The 25967-nt window shown below is 31.4% G+C and overlaps 2 protein-coding genes across 3 annotated transcripts in view; one reads left to right on the top strand and one right to left on the bottom strand.

Annotated features, from left to right (window-relative positions):
- LOC125059137 (kinesin-related protein 4-like) overlaps nt 1–20083 on the bottom strand; it is a 29464-nt gene extending 9381 nt beyond the window's left edge. For both annotated transcript variants that reach the window (XM_047663373.1, XM_047663374.1), the window contains exons 1-16: nt 19740–20083; nt 19382–19616; nt 18899–19052; nt 18308–18382; nt 17840–18045; nt 17295–17420; nt 15437–15572; nt 14408–14616; nt 11867–12009; nt 11267–11326; nt 10209–10321; nt 9849–10016; nt 8400–8550; nt 3132–8328; nt 1858–2011; nt 573–696 (exon numbers count right to left, since the gene is read on the bottom strand). In XM_047663373.1, the coding sequence (XP_047519329.1) occupies nt 573–696; nt 1858–2011; nt 3132–8328; nt 8400–8550; nt 9849–10016; nt 10209–10321; nt 11267–11326; nt 11867–12009; nt 14408–14616; nt 15437–15572; nt 17295–17420; nt 17840–18045; nt 18308–18382; nt 18899–19052; nt 19382–19616; nt 19740–19890 (7402 nt within the window). In that variant the 5' untranslated portion in view covers nt 19891–20083. The remainder of the gene's footprint in view (nt 1–572; nt 697–1857; nt 2012–3131; nt 8329–8399; nt 8551–9848; nt 10017–10208; nt 10322–11266; nt 11327–11866; nt 12010–14407; nt 14617–15436; nt 15573–17294; nt 17421–17839; nt 18046–18307; nt 18383–18898; nt 19053–19381; nt 19617–19739) is intronic.
- A 1545-nt stretch (nt 20084–21628) lies between these two features.
- LOC125059349 (protein MAK16 homolog A) lies at nt 21629–25634 on the top strand. Its single transcript, XM_047663736.1, has 8 exons — nt 21629–21783; nt 21855–21901; nt 21992–22135; nt 22515–22697; nt 22774–22903; nt 23122–23325; nt 24900–24971; nt 25521–25634. Exons 1-8 carry the CDS (start codon nt 21769–21771, stop codon nt 25620–25622), a joined length of 897 nt encoding a protein of 298 aa, XP_047519692.1. The 5' UTR covers nt 21629–21768; the 3' UTR covers nt 25623–25634.
- Nucleotides 25635–25967: the final 333 nt, after the last annotated feature.

Genomic DNA, 25967 nt, shown 5'->3' with positions numbered 1-25967 from the left:
ACCTCAATAGCCGGAAAGTTTCAATGGTTTTTACACCCTGCCAGACACATTGAAAGTCCGCTGTAGGTCCGAGCGCGAGCGCTTAGTCTTTACTACCTGTTATCTGCCAAAGTAACCACTACCCAAACTCTATAGTCTTTGGTCGTTCTTACCTGTATAGGGGACACGCACAGAAGAACTTTCAGCTTTTATAAAATGACGAAGGTCTGGCAGTCCTGGGCTCTTGATCTAATAGGGTTTTAACAAAGGGGACTTAAAAAACGTTACCATGATTACGATGTAAGTTATTAAAATGGTTTCAAAATATGTTTTTTTTGTTGCTTGCTTTGCGTTCAAGTATTACTTCACGCAATTTTTGGAGATGACCCCCCCTCCCACATAACGCGCCGTAAAGTTTTATATTAACAATAACGCGTAATTCAATCCCCATCCCGCATCGTTACGTTTTACAAAAGGACAGAAAATTTGTTAAGTGATACTTGAACGCTCCCTTAGTGTAAAACTTTTAATATGGTAATAATAAATATAAAAGCAATTAGTTTCTATAGTTGTTTTAATACAATGCAACTAACCGTCGTCATTTTCGGAGAAGGTCCTGTGTGAGTCATAGAGACTTTGTCGTCTGCTCCTGTTACCATTCACTTCGATAGACGTCCGTTTACTTTGAATATCTTTTTCTAATTCTGATATACGGTTCTGCAAATAAATTTCGTTTAGCTATCAAATCCGGCTCTGGTTCAGATGAGATCTTGAATCTACTTAATTTTTATATAATTCATAATGTACAGCGCATTCCCATTCAAGAAATTTCAAAGGCTAATCACGCTTTCTATAATAATCAAAACGTTAAACTGAATCTATTGGGTTTGTTTCCTGTGTTAATCAAAAACAAATGTAAATGATCGGTTATACTAAAATGGCCTTACTCTATTAATAAACAAAATGTGTGCGTGTACTAGGTGTACACACGTAAGAAGTGAATCTTCTTTATGACCTTATTTTTCGATAAATGATCTACTATATGCAACTTTACAGAAATTGGTTAAATAAAGTTAAATATGATAAAATTTAAGAAAAGGCTTTTATTACCATAGACATGAATACAAATACAATTATTTCATTTGATTTATTACTACTAAGATTATTACAGAATTTCATTAATTGTAATAGAATTATTACTATCATTGTTATCGTTATTATATACATTTTAATGACTTCGAATCTCTTCGGATCAACCGTGGTAGGGACAAGAAAAAGATGGCGCGTAACCGAAAAATGTGACGGTAATTTCTTTTCCAACGCCGATAAAGAAGTTTGATTTCAAAAAGCAATATGGCGCGTAACCGAAAAACGTGACGATTTTCTACAAAATTTCTCCCATACGTCGATAAAGAAGTTTCACTTCAATAATGTTTGCTTAAATTCCGCAACATAGAGCGAGAAGTCATCTCAATATTTCCGTGGCTAGTCGATTTATGGACACTGGCATTTAACCATATTCATTAAATATTTCTAAAACGTTAACATTATATATTTGTTTGTGCTGATACTAACTGAAGGGTTGTGTATTCTATTGATAATTATATATAATGGCAGAAAAAATACTACTATTCATAATACAGAATTATAATTAATAATAGTTATTGCCTAGTTATTTTTTAAAGATATTATTAAATTTTTCTAATTTTCACACAAATTTAATTACATACTTCTTCACTGCTTATGTAGAGGTGATGTCTACATTTCCTTTCATATTGTAAAATAACCTATTATGCGTGGACATTGATGAAATTATTGTTGTCTTAATAAAAACGACACAACATTATTTATTTTCATTTTATTTGAAAAATACTTTACCTCCAAACTGGCCTTAATACTCTTCAAGGAGTTGACTTCTTCCGCGTGTAAAGCGTCCTTTGATTTTAACTCGTCCAACAATGCTGTCAATTGTGACAACTTCTCAATATATTCAACATTTGATTTCTCTATATCTGCCTTCTCTTTCTTTAATCTGAAAAATACAACGAAAAAGTAAGTTAAAAGTTAATTTGCATAAGTTTTCAAATAACGTCTTAGTTGTAAATAGTACATCTGTAGCCTTTATATTACATTATATAGTGTTTCAGTCAGTCTGTTTCATAGACAAAGCGATGACTCTATGACGATGATGATTATGCCCTTAGGATACCTTCAGATCTTTCCTTGGTCTAACATTAAGCCCTTATTTAGTATAAATTCGCCGTCCGTTATTTTAGTATTCTATTTTAAGACAGGAATCTCATTTTAAAATAAACATTGTTTGCATTTATGTTATGATTAAAAATCTGTTAATTTAAATAGAATATGTATTAAAAAGAACGAAAATACTACTTTTTATTAATAAGACTGCTTTTTTATAGATGCATGAAGTAATTTTTCAATATTTTTTATAATATTTAGATTTTAGAAAATATGTTTGCACAAAACTTGTTACATTCTTACATATATATTTCAACTGCCATATGATAAATAATTTATGACCGACCAGTGTCTTAATCTTAGGTGATAAGAATGTTAAAATATATAATAATAAGACTTGTAAATTTTAACACCTTTGTTACTAAAATCGAATATAAATGTTTTGTCTGTAAATATTTGACTTAAAGAAACTAATATGTAACCCGTCCAATTAATTAATAAACGATTTCACTCTATAAAAAAAAAGGATTTACGTGAATACTATACATTTTAAGTAAACTTCATAAAAGAAAAGCCCGAAGTTACGCGAGACTGCCGACCACTAAGTTATATTAAAATTGGTTAGTCTTAGGATTTATGCGATAAAATAAAATAAAAATCACGTAAACTATTTACAAAACAACTTTTTTTTTTCATTATAAAAAGTAATGTACACAAAATACTTATTCGTCTATCTCTCTCTTTCAAATTATATTTTTGATGTGGTTGAAAAAAGGCAGTATTTTTGTAAAAAAAAAAAGTCAATTTATTTAAACGAAAGACGAAACCATGAATTTAATTTAACAGAAATTCATCAATCCGAGTCATTTGCCTAGCTGTTTAATCAACTGGCTGAAGATCTTTCAGTTAAACGGCTAATTAAGGCTGCGACATATACAAATTAATAAAATTACCTTGAAATCATCTTGCATTGGAATTCGGCTGACTTCTGGTACGTCTTGATATTAGTTTCAAGTCGAGAAAATTCTTTTGTTTTCTCTTTTATCTCTTCATGTAGCAATTTATTCTGATCTAGTAATGTCTTTGATTGATTCCTTAAACTCTCCATGTCATTGGAACTTTGATCTACAGCTTCCTTCAATATTAACATGTCTGATGTTATCTTTTCTAAATCTAATTTGTTTTGTTTTATAATATCGTTAGCTTTTTGCAGTTCAACAGAAGCCGATTCTTTTTCTTGGTTTAAAATGTTGTTCAGTGATTTTAATTTATCTATCTCATCTTTATATTTCTGTAATTCCTTAACCACCTCAGCAGTTTGACTATTTTGCTGTTGACTGTGCATCTGAGATTGTAAGGCTTGCAAAGCAACTTCTTTTTGTTCAATGGTTTCCTTAATTATATTAATCTGGTCGGTAAGATTTGTAATTATTGTTAGATTAGTGTTATTTTCTTCAACCTTTTTGTCATAAGTACATTTAAGTATATCATGGACTGATATTTGTTCCTTAAGCTGTGCTTCCTTGTCATTCAATGCTTCGCTAATCTGCGCATTTATGTTACTAACTTTGCTAATTTCTTCTTGTAATATAGATACTTCTTTATTCTTTTCAGCCAATGAAACTTTCATAGTATTAATTTCTAAAGTTAATTTAGTATTCTCTTCATTTACCGACTGTTGCTGTTGTGTAGCACATTTAAACATTATTGGAATTATTTCATTAAATGGCATAGATAAATTTACAGCTTCTTTATTAATAAGATTTTTACCAACGAGATCCTGATAAATCTCATTTGTAGTGTCATGAAGAAGCTTTTCTTTTTGTACTATGTTTAGGGTGACACAATTATTAATTTCAAACATTTTTTCTTTTTGCAATTGAAGAAGATTGTATTCTTTTTCCTTATTAAGTAAATCAGATTTAGCAGTCTCCAATTCTTTATTCAACATTATAAGATTTTCTGAAATCGTCTGATGAGAGCTATTTTCTTCAGATAGTTTAATCATTTCTGATGTATGTTTTTCATCTATTAAATTTAAAATACAATCAAATATTTCAAGGCTAGATAAACCAAATTCTTTGTCAATAAATTTAAAGAAACTATTTTTGTACAAATCGAGTACTTCAGATAATTCGGATTCATTTATTGTATTGATTACACCACTCAAATTACTTTTAATATTGGCTACAACATTGGCCATTGCTTGAAGATAGACATTTTTTTCATTGATTTCTTTTGTTAGCTTTTCTTGGTTATACATTAAATTGTTAAAGTCAGTTTGTAATGTCTGTTTTGATTCTTCAAAGTCCTTTAATTTATTAACTAAATTTTCTATTTCATTATTGTGTTTTGTGAGAATATTCGTGTACAGCAATTTCATAACATCAATAACTTTCATATCATAAGTAAAGCTTTCTTCATCTAATCCAGTAATTTCAATGCAGTAATTAACACAGTCGACTTTGTCTAGTGTGTACACGTCTAATGGCCGTTCTTTTGGAAAATCCTGCATAATAAACTTATTATCAAGGTCGCTTTTTTTTAATGACATTAAATTAGAGTCCCCTATGCTGTCATCCAAGTCCATAGCTTGAACGATTGAAATGTTGCTTTTATCTAAATGATTTTTTATATTCGTAACTTCATTTTTTAGTTCGTTGCAGTCCTCTTTACCAGCGTGAAGCTCACTTTGAAGAGTACATATTTTATTGTATCTGGACACAGACACAGTGCTTTGTAACGATTTAATTATATCATCTTTCTTTATACACTCTTGGCATTGGTCTTCTAAATGACGACTATTAAAATGTTCCTCATCCAGGATATCATACGCTTCCTGGAGTTTGGCGTGCTTTTGAGCTACTTCTAGGTTGTTTTGCTTTAAGGAGTCTATTTCTTTTTTTAGAGTTTCAACTTCATATATATTGTCCATGACTTGATTTGATAATGAGTCATTTTCCTCCTGTAACTTATCTAACTCTACTTTTTTATTATTAATTAATGATGTAAGCTTTGAAATTTCGTGGGATTTTGATGTCAGATCTTTTTCAAAGTTCTTTAATTTGGTGAATAACGCTTCTGTTGAAGCTAATTCAGCTACAGACGTCTTATATTTAGTTTCTAAATCATCTTTTAAACTGGTTATCTCAGCTAATTGTCGACGTAATGTATCATTTTCATTTAAAATATCATTGTGATTTTTTATGCTGTCCTGAAGCTCTAGACATTTTTCACACTCTTCTTTAATAAAATTAACTTTAATTGGGCTACTTTGGGAATCAACATACTTTAACTTATTTTGCTTAATAAGTTCATATTCCGATACAATTTCTTGCAACTTATAATTTTCGAGTTTTAATGATTCAACATTTTGTAATATTTTGCGTGTCGTGTCTTGTTGTATTGAAGGATTTTGGATTTCAGTAATTTCACTACAATTGTTTGTCTGACAACCTACATCTATGGAAGATTGCGTTGCATCAAAACAACTTTGTTCATGTCCAGTTAGAGTATTATCACATGTTGTTAAAGTTATATTAGTGTCTAACATAAGGAGATCTCCATCTAACATTGACTCGCACTTCGATGGTTGACTGGCACTGTTCTCCAAAGCAGTGGGCAAGGAATATCTGCGGCAACTTTCATTTGTTAACGGGTTTCCAGTTTTAAGTAAATCCATAAGTTCTTGCAACTCCTTTTTTACTTCTGGTATGTCTTTTTCACATGCCCTATAAAATAAGCTGTGATAGTGTTGAAGTGATCTAAGTTGGGAACTAAGAGATATATTTTCCGCGTATGTTGTAGCTGTTAATGTAGATAGATTCGTTCGATGGTTTACAATTTTCCTCTGTAATTCATGTGTCAAATCTAGTAGCAGTAGTAATTCACCTTTTGCTTCTTCTAATTCTAAAACTAGGCTCTTATTATAATCTTGCAAGTTATGCAAGCTCATTTTAAAATTCTCATTTTCAATTTGTAAAATATCGACTTTAGACTGTAGTTGGTCACATCTGCAAGAAAGCTGAACTTTTGAATCACACGAACTTGTATTAGTAGTAGAAGGAGAAGTCGACGTTTCATTTTCGCTAGGCTGTATCGCATCTAATATCGTATCGCAACAAATAGTTAGAAGACTCGGAGGTGATTTTAGGTCTAGAATCTCTTCGGAATTTTCTTGTGCCTTATTAACATTAGGATTATTTTTCTCTACTACTATACTTTCGTTGCTACTTAATCTTTCCAATTCTTTCCTTAATTGAGAATTCTCAAACTCAAGTTTATCAAGTTCTTGTTTCATTGTTGTATCCAGGTTCAAAAACTGTTCCTTCCATTCCAGTGCTTTGTTTTGCAAAACATCAATTTCACTTGATTTTGCTTCAAGATCATTTTGCAATTGACCCAATGCTTTGTTGCTTGTCGTTAAATTACCTATAATATCTTCTTTATTAGTTTTAATAGATGCGATTTCCTCACAAAGAGTAGAGTTTTCTTTTTTGACTTGTGAAAGAGCATTACTTAATCTTAGGTTTTCTTCATTTAGTTGTTTTATTTCTGCTTTGGCATCCGCTATTACTTGTAGGTTGTTGGAATTATTGCTTTCATTTTTGGTCTGAATAGTCCGAATCTCGCTTGCCAGTTTATTTATATACTCAGAAATAAGCTCAGGAGAGTTGGTGCTTTTGGAGCATTCAACAGAAATATTTTCAATTTTGAGTTCCAATACTAAATCCATTATCTTATTCACTATACCATGTAAGATATTATCATGTGCAACTAAAACTTCTTGCAGTTCTTGACTTTTACATACTAATTCTTTTGATTTATCATTAAGATTTGATACGGTTACTAAAATATCGGATTTTAAATTAGTAATTTCTGTATCTTTACTGTTAATATTTTGAAGAAAATTGTCTTGCATATATTTTACACCATCAATCAGTGTTTTAATTTTGGAGCCTAACCTAAATTTAATACTTTCTTCATCTGCAACACTATTATTTGACGTCTGAGTGAACCCAATAAAATCTGAAGCTGAGTCAACTATTTCACTAGCATTATCTAATTCTTCTTGAAGTTTTATTATTTCTTTTTCATGTTTATTTATTAATTCTTGCAAACACTTTTTATCTTTAATGCTACACTGAACAACGCATTCTAAGGTATTTAAATTATCACCAAAAACTTTGAAAACGCTTGCAAAATCGTCAAACATATCTGGTATGTCTTGAATATTTCCTGACAACAAAATAATAACATCCTGTAGTTTATTAAGTGTTAACTTCGCTAAATTTAAATCTCCTTGGGTTTTGTTGTTTTCATTAATAAATGAGCTGATAATATTTTCTTTTGATTGTATAGTTTCTTCTAAAGTATTTATTTCTGATTCAAATTGTATAGTTTTGGACTTGAGAATTTCTTCTTGAACAGTATACTTTTCTTCTAAAGTACTTATTGTAGAAATCAAATCACCATTCTGCTCTTTTAGTTTTTCTATTTCAATGAGATGTTTTGAATTAGTATTTTTATTTTCTTTGCTGGACTGTTCTTCATTCGCTAAACTAGATTTTAATTTTCCTATTTCCTCATTTTTATTATCTAAAACACTCTTCAGAGAATTTATTATGTTCCTGATATTTTCATTGTTTGCAATAAATGATTCTTCCAATGCTATCAATGATTCTATATCTTTATCATCCACTATTGTGTTACTAATGAGCAATTTATCTTTCTGCAATAACTTCTCTTTCAAATCTTGAATCACAGCGTTATAAGAATCAATATCAGCATTAAATGTTTTAATTTCTGATTTTTGACTTTCAACTAAAGAATTGAGGTCACTTATTTTTGATTTTAAAATATCATTTTCGGTCTCTATTAGTAAGACATTTTGTCTGTAGTCAGCTAGCATTTCTTTCGTTTCTCGGTTAACATTTTCTAATGTCTCTATGTTGTGCTTATGAGCTGATATAGTAGCTTGTAACTCAATGATAGTTTGTTCCTTTAACACAATTTGTGCTTCTAATTCAGCAGCCATATCACGGATCTGTTTTGAAGCTAAGTCAGAATCTGAAGAATCACTTGCTGATGTTCTACATCCATCAGATAACACACTTTGTTCTTGACCTTTGAGTGGAGAATACATTGTACCTGTGTGTATGAAATATTTAGTTAACGAAACAAAAATCTCTCAATTATATATAAAACAGTTAAAGCCTCACCATTCTCTTTCGTTTTCTTTGCAGAATGATCTTCCAATAGGGATAGTAGTTCTTTTTCCCTATTTTTTGACTTTTTCATGAGGGTTTCGTAACTCACTTCCCAGTCGGTTAATTTAGTTTGATATTGTACACATTGTGCGTCTAAATCCAACTAAAAAATACAATATTATAAATACTAGAATATATCACCAGGAAAATACTATTTAATATATAATTATTTTTTCGCGCAGTCTCTGATGGCAGGGACTAAATGTAGACAGAATAAGAAAAACAGTAGCCAGTCTTTCCAGTCTTCACCTCTATTCTGCGGTGCGATGCTTTTTAATAATACCAATTTAGGTGGAACTTGGCTGAACTAATGAACGATAAATATATAATACAACATATTTAAACTTAACGGGACCCTAACTGAAAAACTATACAGAGATACCAAATTCATGAGAATAAATCAGTCATATGTAAAATATATCCTTACACACAAATCACTGTAGTTGATTAATTATATTTGATTCCACCAAGGACTAATTACGCAAAACTTAATAAGTATCAAGGCGCATATACAGTAAAAAAATTGTCATCGCATATCAAGGAAATAAAACCTTTTTACAAATCTCTTAAAGGAACATATAACAACGTACCTATAAAAAAAATTTATTCAATAAAAATAATTCGATATATTGTGAAAAAATTAATAAAATAAATGTTTACAAAATATAAAAGTCTTTTCTAGCATGAATTTCTATATCTGTGAACGAGCGTAAGTAAATATTACTATTCATTAGTCACACAATGCCTATCGTACCATTGTTGCGACCTACCCGCACTTTTGTACATATTATTTTTGTTTCATTATTTTCGGTTTTACAAAGTTTATCTATATATATATAATGAAAATGGTCTTCGTTTGAGGCTCAATCACGCCTAAACCACTGATCGTATCGACATGAAACTACCACCATTCGATGCGAAATTTTTCCTAGATGGTTTATGGCTATTTTTCGAATTCTAACGTTCCTTCATTTTTTTATTGCTGTTTTACTTTTATGAAAATTTATCCATACGGACTTCACCGCGGAAACATTCGGGGAGGCTTCCTAGAACCTCTAAACGTCAACATCTGTTAAAAACTCGATTTTCGAAATATTTCAATTTTCTTAGCGGGAAGTTAAAAAGAAGAATAATAAAAATATGAAAAAAAAATAAAATAATGAAACATAAAATTTATTTTAATTCGTCCAGCAAAGCGGGCGCGAAACGGCTAGTATTTGAATATTTGTAGAATTAGTATTTTTATTTCATATAGCTTTTTCTATAAACATTTGATAACACAATGTACACAACTTGCGTTAAATTTAAATTTTCTCCATAGTGAATGTAATTCTTTGAGAAACTAAGTGTCTTTGAACCGAACTGGTATGGCAAGCATACAGATAAAACAGTTAAACATACCTTAGCTGTGGTCATATTTTTTAGTTCAAGTTCAGTTTGCGTTATAGTATCTTGTAATTGTTCTATTTGCTTATCCTTTTCATTACATACATCAGTTAATGCGTTTAAACTTGCCTCTACTTTAAATAGAGCCAGCGACTTTTCTTCTAATTTTTTAATTAGTTCGACCTGAAAATATACAAGATTATCAAATTAGATTCAAGTTTAAAAAAGATTACAAACATAAGGAGAAAGAAAAAGAAAGAGTTAAATATCTACTACTGCTACATTAAATGGCGATATTTTGTTAAAAAACAGATTTCAGATTTTAATTTTCCTTTCATTTAAGCATTTCCTAAGGCCATTAAATTTAAGAATTACCGTATCAGGCGGGTAAATTTTCTCTCTTTCAGTGAATTTAATAATGTCTCTATAGTTCTTTTCGGCTTCTTTGTAGTTTCTTCGCAAGACGCATGGTGGAGTTTTGGAGGAATCTGTAAATGACAAGGGTACTGATACAAAAACATCATATTATAGGCTACACTACGAACTCAAAGCCTCTAAAGTTGATAAGTAGAAGAGAAAGAAGAGAAGGAAATCTAAAAGAATCTTACAAATGACAAAAAAGTAATACTTTTTGAAAGGGGCCGTATTACGTAAACAGTATCCGGGGGTCAGCAGTAACCATTTACTTTTTTACACATATAGCACGCCACACATTGTCTATGCTTGAGAATTTTCGAGGATTCCTACAAATAATAAGGTTCTACGCTTAGGGGAATTACCGCGCGCTATTCACTTATCTTAATATTTTCCTGTAAATTATTGTTTTGTTTCGATATGATTGATGGTTTGTTCTGTAATTTTCTTTCGCCATAGTTGAATTGTTCAAGTCGTATGAAATAGACAAGTAATACAAAAGGTAGCTGTAAGCTTTTTGCTTACTTTTGCTGACAAGGGGGAGTGGATAAATAATCGTAGTAAATCTGTTTACGTACTACGTGAACGTCCCATAAACATTAGAGAACTTGTACATGATAAACTATAGTAGTAAAAATCATATTTAGCATTAACATACATAAAATACGGTCACAAAGTTTATGTAAGTCCGAAATAATCTCGTTCTCGGTGACGGCGCCGGTGGACAAACGTCCTTATCTACTATATAAAAATAAGTCGGGTTTTCCTTCCTGACGCTATAACTCCAGAACTCACGAACCGATTTCCACGATTTTGCATTAGTTGAAAAGGTCTCGGGCTCCGTGAGGTTTATAGCAAAGAAAATTCAGGAAAAATTTCAACAGAAAAGCGGGATCACCAAACGAAATGTTACGTAAAACGAAGCCATCTGGTGGCGAAACGGAGTTCGCCGAGTTTGCTAGTCCTATGCATAAAAATGGTACTATACGTACCATTTTGTTACCATTAAAATACCTTACCATAGCAATTGTGAACCGGCGAACAAGTTTGAACATCCGTCGGTGTGTCGTCGTCGCTATCTGAAAATCGAAATGACGTAAAAGCATCTGTTTATTGCTTGAAACCACAACAAAGAGGAATATTCAAGCTTAGTGTTTCTATAACTTGTGTAATCTAAACAAAATGTGACATCTTCATGTTATAATTCCTTACGTAGTTCTTCTTTCCTAGATTCTCTTCTCGCAAACATGAGTCTCGCTCAAAAAGAGAAAAGAGAAAAATCTAGTCATCTTTATTAAATTTGTGTAACTGAATTCAACCACTAATTCTAGATTATAAAAATATTTTTGGAGTTGGACATTTGACTATTATAAAAATTTCAGACTATTTTTAAATTTATTCAGTTTAGTAAACTTGAAATATTCACGCATTTCTGCAAGGGAAAAGTATATTATGGAATGGTAGGAGCAATTAACTTTTCCATGATTGATCGTGTAAATTGGCCTTAACCCATTTTAAGAGCAGCGAGAGATCCACTGACTCCCGATGCAATAGATCTCATTCTACGTTACTATGTGTATTTGTATTAATCTTATCTTGTACATAATATAAACGCTTACCTAATTCAATAATTTCGTCATTAAAGTTTACTTTTTTGTCTCTAAATGGCGGTGTGATAGCTCTCGCTGGTTGTTCTGTGAGGCATGAGAGAGATGCGCTACTGTGCGGTGCGAGGTCGGAACCACCCGGTATTAAAAAAGCACTGAAAATATTAAATATTTATAAGATTCCACTTATATAATATAACAAAATTACATCACTACGGTGTCGTACCACATCTATCTCTAATTTTTATTTGTATTATTCGATGAATTCAATTGATAGAAATTAAAAAAAATCCGTATAAAAGTCTGTGTAAATGACCGTCGGAATTTGAGGTGGCAGTAGTGCTAAATTACCTCTTTTATTAAAGGCCGTATTCACTTTGATTAGTGCAGGTGATTAGTGCAGGTGATTTGTTGGCTGCGTAGTAAAGTGATTATAAGCGTGTAATCTTTTTTGCGAGTGAAGTGCGAGTAGTGACGTCGCGTGCGCCCTCCCTTCCCCCTCACTCGCAGCGTGCCTGCCAAACTATATGACAACTGAATTTACTTAACAGAGCCACTAAACAATAATTGGACACTACTTGCACTACACACCTGCACTAATCAATGTCAATTACAAATCACTTGCACTAATCAAAGTGAATACAGGCCTTAAGTAGACAAGATCGTTACGTCATTCATTCATAGTTCGACAGAATTCTTTGTACTACAGTCAAAACCGTTTACGACGACGTCGTTTAGAACAACATACCGGTTATATTAACCAAAATCAAAGGTCCCGGCTGAATTCTATTGTATTAGGTACTTAATAACAACGTCATCCGCTGTTACGACTATCGGTTTTTACGACCAAATACAAGTACATAGTCCCTTCGAAGTCGTTATAATAGATTTTGACGGTATATGAAAAATTCAAAGTACATATATAATTTGTTTGTAAATGTCGCGTAGCAAAAAAACATAATATTAGTTCGCATAACTGCCACGCCTTTTCAATTTGCGCACATACTATATTGCCCTTAACAACAAGCAGAGAACCTAGTGATTAAGCGAAAGAATCCCAACCAAGAAGTCATGCGTTCTAACCTCGCCTATACGTCATTAGAATTCTTTCCATTGTGCACATAATTATTTATTTATTTATTACTATTTAGGGAAAGTTTCAGAGTCGAGACCTTGCGCGAACAAGACATCCTTCTGTTTAAATCCAATACGACTCTAAACCTTCCCTCATACACTTAAGAAGTTAAGTTAAGGAAATACTGTCATCACATGAACCAAACTTCGACGAGTTCCCCAGTAGGTAATATGTAATGCTTATAAAAAAATATTAATAAAACCTTCAAATCGCTGGTTTAGTTTAACAATTAGGCAATTAAGTGATATAATAGGGTCACTCAAACATAACTTTTTAATAGAAGCGCTCCTCGCTATCTATTTTACACTATTAATTATATGTTTTAAAAGAGAAGCAAATTTATTTAGTCAAATTCAATTCAAAATAACTTTATATATATAGGTAACCAACACTTAAGTATGTCAACGAAAAGATATTAAATTGATTCTAAAATTTACTACCAGTTCGCAAGTCAAGGGCGTAGAGCGGGCAAGTCACAACTGTTATACCTAAATACAAAAAAAAAAATACTAACTTGATGCAGAAGTAAGCGCGGTAAATAAATCTTTTTGAATATGAATAAATAGTGATAATAATTTTTCCAATTTCACAATAAAAGTAATAAGTCATTGTTGACACGGTACTGTTTGACGTTTCGGTCTTCTAAAGTAGCATTCGTGAAAACAGGTCCTATTGCGTTTATTTAAAAAATGCTGGCTGAAATTTTTTATTTTTTTTTATTTTATACTCTGATTTTTAATTCCTTTGAATTCTGACAGTTATCATTCTTGACATGTCAGTGATGGCAAACCTTTTTTGCCGGGCACATTTTTCAATTTCAATACGAGTCTGAACATCTAAGTCTATACATACATTTTTGTTAATGTACCCATTTTATTAAGTGCGGTGCCTACATTAAAAACGGCGAGTGGTAATTACGTTCCTTTTCATCATAAATTGTAAAAAACGCACAAGATAACATTTTTTTTTTAAAAGGTTTACTAAACCTGGAAACTGTAGGCAGTGATACAAATAGTAAATGCTACAGAATAAAATAAAGTAATTAAAGTTAATTCGATATATTGTTCGTGATATTGAAGTATTTGTTATTTTTGTATCTTTTCACTCGAGTAACTTCACTAAGCATAAAAAATACGTAACATTTTTTTTATCGCCCTCAAATAAGTCAAATTTGTCCCTTTTTCGGTGGAGAACTTTTTAGTAGCAACACTAATGAAATATCAGAATTCTATGGAATTAAAAATCAGAGTATAGACTATATTCTAAAGAAAGAAATTGCCAGTTATTACCCAGCTTCAAACAAAGAGTTTTATTTAAACATATCCATCCAAAACAAACCGCCACCCAACTTAATTATAGTGATAACAATTTTCGACAATTATGCATTTCTGTTGGTTTAATTTTGATTAATTACTCACTTGTACTTTAAACTGGGAGTGCAAAACTTAGGTATGGACGGAGTTGGATCTTCCTCTATTGGGTGTAAAGTTGATATTGTCATACGCCTCGGTGGACAAAGTTTTCTTCTCGCACCAGATATGAGATCCGAGCTACTTCTTTGGTGAAAACCGTTCAAAATCAACTTTTGCAGACATGCTATTTGTTTCTGAAGGTTGCAGTTGTCTTGCTGTAATTGAAAAATTGTATTTAAATACTAGCTGACCCGGCTAATGTTGTTTTGCCATGTATATTATTTCTAACAAACATTTTTTTAGTTCAATAAAAATAACTATCTTCAATAAAAATAACTATCTTCAATAATAAAAAATAGGGGTTGATCGTAGAGGGGTGAAAATTTAGGGTTGTATGTAAAATTTCGTCCAAAAAATAAAATGTTATAGGGGTAGACAACCCTTATTTTTAGAGGTATGAAAAATAGATATGCATATAAAATTTGATAAAACTCGGTAAAGCCGTTTCGGAGGAGTACTGCAACTAACATTGTGACACAAGAATTTTATATATAAGATTACAAATTATATCTTAGTTGAGTCCTTCACATTAGAGAACTTTGAAATCATTCTTAAAAATATATGACATAGTTAAATTGGTGGCCTTCATAAAGGTGTAGAAGTATACATATTGTTTTTTCTTTTGAGATAAAAAAATTTTTGAACCTTGTAAAAATAATGCTCTAGGTTTTAGATTCAGAATCGAGTATGTTAAATACTTCAGTACTTTTTTGATACACGGAAGTTATCGGTAAGTCTAGATTCTAAAGGTTATATTCATTTGTTTTATCCATTACCCAAGAATTAGAATTTTGGGCAATGGATAAAAAAAATGATTGTTAGACCAATATTAAGCTGAATTCACAAAAACGCAGTTCCTATATAAAGCTACTAATTGTTATATCAAAGTAGATTTTCTATAGAAAAGAAACATCACTACGTACTTTAGTAAATCATTTTATGAATATGGTCCGGGTTAAAATATATTAAACATACCTCCACATTCCTCTTGTTCTCAAGTGCAGTTTTGAGAGCACATAATTGTTTGGTAAGGTTTTGTATCATACTTGAGCTTGTTGCCACTGCATTTACTTCTGGTCTGTTTTTGATTGCTTTAGCTCTACATGCAAATCTGAAAAAAAAAACAATATGTTAGGTGTGCGTTGGCTTACGCCCGAACCCAATAACCTATCTCAATGCATAATCCCCCATCTGAGATAGTAATTTTAATCCAAATGTTGTAACAAGTCTGCCAATAACCAATCGACGGATTGTAATAGCCATCTGTCTATACAAGCTATCCATGGGAGGTTGTATCGGTGTCTGTAGATAGACCTTTGTATGAAAGTGACATTTGACGAAAGCAAACATGTATATTTTAATGTGATTAGTACGGTTTTATTTACTTTATTGGTTTACATTAATTATCAAATATGAGTGAAAACTCGGTAAAATGGAACGAGAAAGAGCATTTTATCCATCGCCAAAAATTGATTGTCTTCGTAGGGTTTGGTTATTGGGATGCAGATAGGAGATGGATCGACTGTCACAGCCAGATCTCAGATTGTTTCCAATCTGTGAGTGTGGATTGATTATTGGGTTTGGGCGTTAGTGGTTAAGTCGTGACTTTTAACTCTTAGGTGAAGCAGTCATGTATGCCACGCAGTGTGCTAATTGAATTTCAATGTGATTAAAGGCGGAAACATACTACCAAAACGCGACGCTACACCACGCCATCCAACGCATGTCAGTACTTATCAATCCCATATATTTAATATGGTCAGATGCACATAGACGACACGCCATGTGATCACACGCGGTAACATCCAATCGATTTGGATCGGCGTGTTGTGGATGTTGTGATGATGACGTCATGCGTCAGGCAATTTATATACTTAGATATTTTTGGATTTATTTGGCGAAATGAACGACGAACAATTAATTGAGGTGGTGAAACAATATTCTGTTTTATATGACATGAGATTACCTCAATACAAGGACAAAAACAGGGAGTTAGGATGTTATTAGTTTGATACAAATAACCTGCTAATCAATTCAGTATATTAGAAAAATATAGGGTGGGCCAGAAAGATTTGTGAATTTAAAAAAAATATAATAAAAAAGCTAAATACAATACACATATAATTTTTTATTTCAATTAAAATAGACATCTGAGAAATTTATTTCTTAAAAATAACATCATCCAGGTGTGCACCATAGCGCTGCAAACATTCCTCGAATCTGAACCTCAAATTGGTAAAAACTTGCTGGCACATTGCGCGGGGAATAAAAAAATAAATAAATGAGCTAAATAACTTCTGAATTTGCAAGCGTGTCGTGGTGTCGCGTGTTGGTAATGTGCACGATGGACACCGGGTGTCGACACGACACGTCGCGTCGCGTTTTGGTAGTATGTTTTCGCCTTAACACTTGCTTGTACAATGAGAGTAAATATTGCTAGCCTATCCTTTTGTCTACAGGTATAAAAGTACTTTTGTAAAAGAATATGCTTAAAAAAACAAATTAAACCTGTATATGGTTGTATTGTCTCTAGGATAATTTTTTATAATTGATATTTTGATTTGTATTTGCCTTACTGTTCTAGTACATAGCATGTTCAACTGCATATCACAAAATCTATCAAGTCGGTTTGTAGAACATGATTATTTTGGTTTAAATTCAGATACATTAGGTTATTTGTATAGTTTATAATACACGCCTAACAAGTCAAGAAGCACTCAACGTATCTGCTTATAGTCGCAAATAATCAGTCTTTGTATGATTAATATTATAAAAAAAAAAGTTCATAATACTATATTTTTATAGTTTACTTTTGTATGAATCTCAAACTTACTGTAGTGTTGATATGGTTTCTTCGACAACTGCAGGTGTAACTGCACATATAATGCTGGTCTTCGCATTCCCTCCGAGAGAATTTTGTAAAATGCGTGTCAATTTACTGTCACGATAACTTACGTGTCTGTAATAACACAGTAAATAAATAACAGGACTTATTGGTTCATTTATACAAAACGAAAAAAAATACTATCTTTAAAAAAAATTAAATTGCGTGATAGTGTTATCTAATACGTATGCTAATTTTTTATCATGACACTTATCAGAATTTTTAGATTTAATTTATTACAGTAATATTAGAAGGTTAGACAAAAATTTCAAATGAAATGAAACTTTAATCTCTGATCTAAGATATTAGCATAATTATATTATTAGTATTTTGATTTTTAAAGAAGTGCGGGTAGGAAATCGTCGTGAGGACGAATCAGTGCTAATATATCTTTTTTGTTATAACCATCTTAATATTTAATATAAATGTCAAATAGCAAATGTATCTTTTTAAATAATTCGCATAACCGCAAACTAAAAATAATCTGTACTTACTTATTTTGTCCTTCAGATAGTTGTTTAATAACAAGTGCCAATACCGAAAGCGACTTATTAATATGTGTGCCTTCCTTAAACCGGATTCCAGTGGCACCTGTCTGCCCAGCACGCTCTGACCCTGCGAGGTCTACTAAGTTTAACTGTGATATGTTCACTGACCCGACTTCCTCTTCATCTTCTGTATGTTCACGAGATTCTATTGTCTAAAAAAATTATAAATATAATTATAAATATATTTTAATTTAATTATTAACAGTTGATGAATTCGTAAGTGTATTGCAATTAAATGGCACCTAGTAACATTAAATCAAGGTTTTGTTTCTGAAAATTAACATAATACAACTTTAAATATTACCAGATTACAAAAAATATATTTATGATAATAATATATTACACTTAATGCATGCATAAGAAGATATTATGTATAGTTTGATTACTTTAAGAAACAAATAAAGAAATACTTACAATTTGGAAAATTGAGTGAGATCTACTACTTTTGTCATTCATATTTGTTGATGCTGTTTGTCTATTTGCTTCACCCTTAAATTTTTAATAATAAATATACTGGCAAATAAGAAGTGCTAGAAATATTGCTATTGGTTCTTGGAACTTTCACATTTTTTCAGTATTAACATTTTTTCAGCAGAAATATAAATCAAACAAAACTTAGTCACATTATTAAAAAAAAAATTAAAAAAATCTCATATTAATAAAAATTACTTTAAATTTACCAAGTCTGAAGAGTAAACTAAGTAAAATCTTTCAGTTCAGGTACTCAATCAAAATCTGTTATAACATCATCTAAGGGACCACTCATATTTGGTTGGTTGTAAAAACCGATAGTCTTAACAGCCGATGTTTTAAAGACGTTGTTCTTAAGTACCTAATACAATAGAATTCAGCCAGAACCTTTGAGTTTGGTTAATATAACTGGTAGGTTGTTGTAAACGGTTTTGACTGTAGTTATAACATTAACTTATTATACAAAATTAAGATATGAGATGTCATGTAAAATATTTATTTTTAAGACATAATATGTAGTGACAGTAAATCTACCTGCTTCATAAACTCTAACACTTCTCCTGGTGATGATGTCACTTTCTCAGTAGTATCAACTCTAACACCATTATGAGTATCACATATTTTAATATTTTTTGTTACATCAAGCAAATCTATTAGTGTTTCATTATATATTTCAACAAATGAGACTCTGAAAAATATATAAAAAGTAACTTATTATGTAGCAGTAATTATATTATAGTCATTATATAGGAACACAAATTCACAAAGTTTACTAGTTTCAACCACTTGAACCTGTAGCATAGCTTTACTGTAGAAGGAAGGATATATAGTATGAAGATTAAAGATTGTCAAGAGGTATAGGGACAAGTGGAAGAATTTAGAGGAGGAGGCCTTCACTCCGTCGGAGTGTAAGTGTTTACTAGTGTAAAACAGAATGACATGGACTTAGTGTAGTTGTGTTACAGTAGTCAAATAAAGGCTATTTTTTTTATTATAATAATATAGAAGATACTGTACCTGAGAAGAAAGTCTCTGTCTGGAATTTTCCTAATTAAATCGAACAAATTTAACACAGCCAGGTGTATAATACCAGGGGATTCATCAGTCCCGGTCATAGTATGTGTTTTGCCTGACGATGTCTGACCGTAAGCAAATATAGTGCCATTAATTCCCGCAATTGCCGCCTCCACAATCGGCTTAGCAATATCGTTGTACACTTCACTAGTTTTAGCATCCTTGTCGTAAACTTTGTCTAGAAATTACACAATTCTATTTATTCGTAACCTTCACTCTGACATAAATGGATATTTGTTTGCATTTTAAACAAGTGCAACCGACCCATACATTGGTTCTTTAATATATGATATTTACTCACCAAATGTGAAATTTTGACCACAATCTCTCCCATTTTGATCTATTTGATATAACGTAGTGTTTTTTACACGCCATTGATAAAAAAGTTTGTCTTCAATTTCTCGAGGAATGAGAGGTCGAACTTTTACTACTACTTTGATATTGTCACTCATTTTTAATGCTTACACTACAGCTTTTTCGATCATAATAATAATGTTCAGTTTCATTAATAAAGATTAAGTTTGGCTTACAGGAATTCTATTTAACATCTAACTAGATTTTTCTAAGTTTTTTACAACTCACAAAACAGCAACAATGCGCTATTCGATCGACATCATCGGATCTTGCATCTTCATTGGAAAAATAACCGTCAAATCACTCAAAAATTTAAACAAACTTTACAATTGACCAGTGATCTGTCATTCGCTCCCATTTCTGAATTATTCTAGTCTTCACTCTATACTTGCCTTTCCCATTAGGCATAAATTAATAACATCATCATGATCTATACTCTTTATATATTTATCCGAAACAACTAGTGGAATAAATAAATAAATATAGTTTAAAAAAACTATAAAACACGCTTTTAAAGCACATCAAACTAAAAAGTGAAAAATTATTCCTAATTTAGGCTGAAAATGGCAATGAACAAAAAATACTAAATTAGGAATTATTTTTCACTTTTTAGTTTGATGTGCTTTAAAAGCGTGTTTTATAGTTTTTTTAAGCTATATTTATTTTCCACTTTTTAGTCCTAGCAGCTATACGTGTTATCTCAATTTAATCGTATTGCTTTGTGGACTTAAAAAAAATTTCATTGTTTTTTTCGAGATAAACCTATGAAATTATTATATTGTCGCTGATTCTTTATAAGTGTACAAAGTTTGATTAAATCTGTCCGTTTAAAGTGAGTCAAAATCGAGTCCGAAGGAGTCGGTTACATACATACATACATACAGGTGAAGCTAATATAAAGCGTGTAAAAAAGGAAAACATATATGAAATAAGTTTAATTTTGCAATAATTGTGGGAAAAAAAGGGTACATGTACGCGCGTTAGAAGTTATACTTCTTTGGCATTATTAAAAATAGTTTTTGATTGCATGCAAATAATTAATTACAATTAAATAATCAAAGACTGGAAAAGGAGTCATTATAGTCAATAAAGTTCAATCAGTTCAGTCATTTGAAAAATTAAATAATTAAATATTTATTATTATTCTCTTACATTACTTAAGTCTAACATAAATTCTATTACTATTCGAATGTTGTTTTTAAATTATGTCCAATACCATAGTTTCTTCCGTGGGCAACTTCATTCTGTTAATTTTGTGTCACGGTGCGCGCGCATCGTAAAATTTCACTCTCATCAATTTTTCATAACGCGCCTAAAGAAGTATAACTTCTAAAAATAGATAAAATCAATCCTTGATGCGGATTATATATTAAACTAAAATTTCAGCTCGATTGGTGCAGAACTTTTTGAGTTTTTGAAGCGTACACAATACATACCATTTTTATATATATTGATTTTGGAGGGAACAATCGGCAACCTACTTTCGATTGAATGTTTAATTAATAATAAGTAGTATACATTAAGTAATTTAACATTTTGAGCCAAATATCTAGGCGTCTACTTTTATTTTAAACATGGCATCTATGCTTTTCTTATCCTTGGTATATTCCCTATTATACTCTTTATTTATTTATTATTTATTTTGTAAATAAATAATGTTTGTTTATATTAAGTATTTATCTATTTCATGTGATGATGATGATGGTAATAATTTATCCCTAATGGGAAAGGCAAAGGACTTAAGTCCATACAGTCAGGTCTTGTTCTTGGTAATAATTGGAGAATTTTGGTAGTTTTAAAGGCCGTAGCCACGTCTTACGTAGTTCTCTATTTCATTTGTATTTATCTGACAATTGACAATTTTATGTTCAGTTGTTCAATAAAAATAAATCTTCATTCCACACTCCACGTGAAAATGTGTAAGTGTTTTTAGAGTAATTTCAAATTAAGTTACAAGTTATAAATATCAGTGCAATATGCAGCACGATGATGTAAGTATGCGTAACAAGGTTTCGTATAAATTCCATGATAAAACTTAATAACACATTTCTTTTATTTTAAGGTTGTTTGGGCTATTATCAACAAAACACATTGTTCACATAAAGTAACGTAAGTAACCATTAACATATTGAATGTGAAAGTGAAAAGCAAAGACCTACGTTCAAATTCTTACTAAAATAATTTTTGTTATCTCTACAGCACAAAGACCCAACATTTTTGCCGGAATGAATATAACCTCACAGGTTTATGCAGTCGTTCGTCGTGCCCTCTCGCTAACAGTAAATATGCAACTATTAGAGAAGAAAATGGTATCATATATCTATATATGCGAACTGCAGAACGGTAATTCTGTCTTTAAGTGTTTAATTTACGAAATAATATAACATAGACAAAAGTAAACAATGGGGACATGATTATATTAACTACCTATATATCAACGTTATAGTTGTGCGATATGTACCTGACTCTATACAATTAAATTTTTTTTTAACACACAAAACTATAAAAATGTCTTGTTCATTTTATGGTAGTGAAATGCTTTAATATTACGTTTAAGATTCATGCTTTTGGCCTAAGTATGAATTGATTTATAAATAATTGACACTCTGAGTAATAGTATAATAATAGTTGGTGTTAAGGTTTCAATCTGTACACTATTTATAGAATAAGGTATCAACTTAAGATTTAAAAATGTTCAAGGTTGTAAAATACTCTTTTTCAGATTAATGTTTCCTGCAAAACAATGGGAAACAGTAAAATTATCCAGAAACTTTGAAAAGGCTATACATCAAATTAATGAGAATTTACTTTATTGGCCTGCATTTATTAAATCAAAATGTAAACAAAGGTTTTTGAAAATAACCCAGTATCTCATACGTATGAGAAAACTAAAGCTTAGAAGAGTGTATGTATTCTTGTTTTATACTATTGCTGTAGTTGGATACATTTGGCAAGGCAAATTGATGTTTTGTTTTTTATAGAAAAGAGCTGGTACCAATTCAGCGAAAGATAGAGAGGCGTGAAAGGAGACGTGAAGAAAAAGCATTGGTAGCTGCCAGGATAGACAATGCTATTGAAAAACAATTGCTGGAAAGGTTGAAAAAGGGAACGGTGAGTTATTTTTGAGTTAAAGTCTTCTTGAATAAGAAATTATATAATATGTGTATGTATTATTTAATAAATTAGCTATTTATATTTGATGTTATGTATTTCAAAGTTAGAAAGTAAAAATCGTCTATCAAAACACTCCATCTAAGATCATGTTGCTGTAATAGATATAAAACCTGCATGCCTCAAATATGTACTTGATTGTAAAATTTGTCTTTTAGTACAATGACATCTATAACTTCCCACAAATGGCTTTTGATGCTGCACTGAAAGCAGAAGAAGTTTCTGGTGAAAGTGAAAGTGATAAATCAGATGAAGAAGAAGAGGAGAGGGAGATTGAGCCAGAATTAGAGAATGAATTGGAGAGGAGCATGGATAAAGTAGATGAGTTTGTTGAAGCAGATAGTGATATGGAAAGTGATGAGGTAAGATCATTGTCATGTCAACAAGTCTTAGTAGCGTAGTAAAGTAGCTAACTTGAAACTTAAAGTTTATTATGTAAGGGGTGTTTATAAAAGAATACGAGTTAAATATATTTTTGTCTAATCTTTATCAGGCTGGTTTCAGGGTACTTGCAGTTTTTATTAGGATGCAAATGCTGCTAAAAATATAGATAATGTAGATTATGGTACAAAAAAACTAAGGCCTGAATGTCAGTCAAACTTAAGTCTAGTTTCAATACCTGATATACCATTTTTTCTGTATAAAATTGACATATTTGACAGCACTTTAGACGAGATTGTGACTTAAGACACATAAGATATTCATTTTTAGTCAAAGCCTAAGTTTTTAGTCTTTAGTAGACTATTATAATTTTATGTGTCTGAAGAAGGGTTCATTCCAGCTATGAATCAATGCCTGATAAGCTTTATAATTAAATCTTAATAAAATAGCTTTATCATCGTCATCTTCAACCTCTTTATTTGCTCCATTTGTGGACGTAGGCCTCCTCCAATTTCCTCCAGTATGCCCTGCACTGGACTCTCTGCATCCATTGGGAGCCAACTTCCTTGATGATGTCGCCAATTGGTAGGCATCCGCGCGGTCTTTTATTCTTGTCCATGCGGGGTATGTGGCCTGGCCACCGCCACTTAGATGTTGCGAGTTGCGACATCCCTTACTATGTAGTTTACGCTGGTCCTTTCTCGAATCGGTTCATTTCCTACGCGATCGCGAAGGGAGATGCCAAGCATTGCACGCTCCATCGCCCGCTGCGCGACTTTCAGGTTTTCCGCCGTGCGTTGTGTGAGCGTTATGGTTTCGGCTAGATAAGTACTGGTTGAAGACCTTTCTTTTGATTGACAAAGAGAGGGGTCCTTGCATTATCTCTCCATTCGCTCCAAAAACTCAATCAAATACCCAAGATAGATATGGTGGTCTACGATATCTACCGGTAGTTGTTTAATCAAAAAAAATATCAAAATACGTTTATTCAATTTAGATGCGTCTTAGGGCATGCTTATGAATGTCAAAAACGTTTACAAAATTCGCGAAAGAGCAAGACTACGCCATCCGTTCGCAAAACTACCAGGAGGCCTTGTTCTGAGAAGAACGGGCAAGAAACTCAGCAAATTTTACCATCCCTCTACATTACAATATTATTCAAAGGAAAATGTCATAAACCACAACGTCATTAAAGTTACATAAGTAAAAAGTTTGTGTTGTGTAGTGTAGTGTTGTTGTCCAGTTCCTTCGATGTTTGTCATAGCTTTAGTCTTGGAAGAGTTCACCTTTAGGCCCACTTTAACTGAAAATAGCTTAGGAAGACATAAATTATTATTTTAATAAGTTTATGTCAAAGTTTGATATTGGTCGATTAGAGTTATATCATAAAACTGTCAAATTTAAACTGAATTTTCCAACCAATGCAGGTTTAGTTGCTGGGTTAATGAGTCAACATAGATTGTGTTGTAAATTAATTTACTTGAATGTTAGAAACACCATTTATTATTTATTAATAATGCAATGTTATTACAAATATTTTATTATATGTTTACAGGATAGTGATTCGGGCAGAAAGATGGGTGCAGAAGTTGGTAGTGATTTCGAGTCTGAAACATCTGATATTGAGGTACGAAGTTTAGGTTATTAGTAGCTAAAGATTATTTGTTTGGGACAAATTTAAAGTTTTATGCTGGTGTATTTCAATGTTTGAGCCTGTACAATTAATAATTGCCCTGTCTGAGTGAAACAAGTGTATTTTCATGGGTATTAGCGCCATTGGTCAGAATTTTTTATGCAATGTTTGATCAGCATTATCTACTGTAAAATTATTTAATTATGTTGCCATAGGGAAAAGTACTTTTCATACTTTTTCTAAAAACTTGTCAATTTGCTATGGATTGCTTCACAGTGTAGCTGGCATTATCAAAATGGTTTGCTTGTCCCAAATAATACCTGAATAATAATTACCTATCAAAAAATTAAAAAAAATTAAGACTCAGAAGACAACATTCTAACATTCAACAATCTTTTTTATTCTAAGAGTAAACAAGTCAAGTAGATTTGATACAATAAGTGTTATAAGTACTGTTTTGCATGAATGAATGTTTGGAGATGGTGGTTAATACTTAAATGTTATTAATTTTGATTGATTAACATAATAAATGTTTGATTTCAGGACATATCCGAGAAGTTGTCCACTAGAAAGAAGCCTCGTGTTGAAATAGAATATGAAACCGAACCGTCAGTTAGTATTAATAAGAGGAAAATAAAACAATGATTTATTAATAAATTGTGTTTTTTTTATTCACCAAGATTATTATTTTAAACTTTTGTAAGTCATTAACATTGATATTGACCTACTGATGGTAGAAAAATATAGAACTTTAATATCAGGGTTTTCTATAAAACATGTTTTAATGAATATCTGTTTTAAAATACTGGGACATTTGGCCTTAGTTTAGTTCGAAAGGTGCGTGTCGATAGATGTAAAAGAGTCTTATACAATTATTAAATCTAAAAATAAGTGTTGAGAAATTTCACACAATATATGAATATCCTATCTTCATGTCCGTCGTCTATGAAATAAAGTATTGTTCAATCTTTGAATGACTTATTATGTACA

This window comes from Pieris napi, chromosome 19, assembly GCF_905475465.1.
Source record: "Pieris napi chromosome 19, ilPieNapi1.2, whole genome shotgun sequence".
Lineage (NCBI taxonomy): Eukaryota > Metazoa > Arthropoda > Insecta > Lepidoptera > Pieridae > Pieris > Pieris napi.
This window is presented reverse-complemented; position numbering and strand designations above follow the sequence as displayed.

What these genes read in the sequence shown, in the direction of transcription:
- LOC125059349 (XM_047663736.1), top strand. An exon ending in TATATGCGAACTGCAGAACG is followed by an intron (nt 22,136 to 22,514) that starts GTAATTCTGTCT and finishes ACTCTTTTTCAG; the next exon opens with ATTAATGTTTCCTGCAAAAC. An exon ending in AAACTAAAGCTTAGAAGAGT is followed by an intron (nt 22,698 to 22,773) that starts GTATGTATTCTT and finishes TGTTTTTTATAG; the next exon opens with AAAAGAGCTGGTACCAATTC.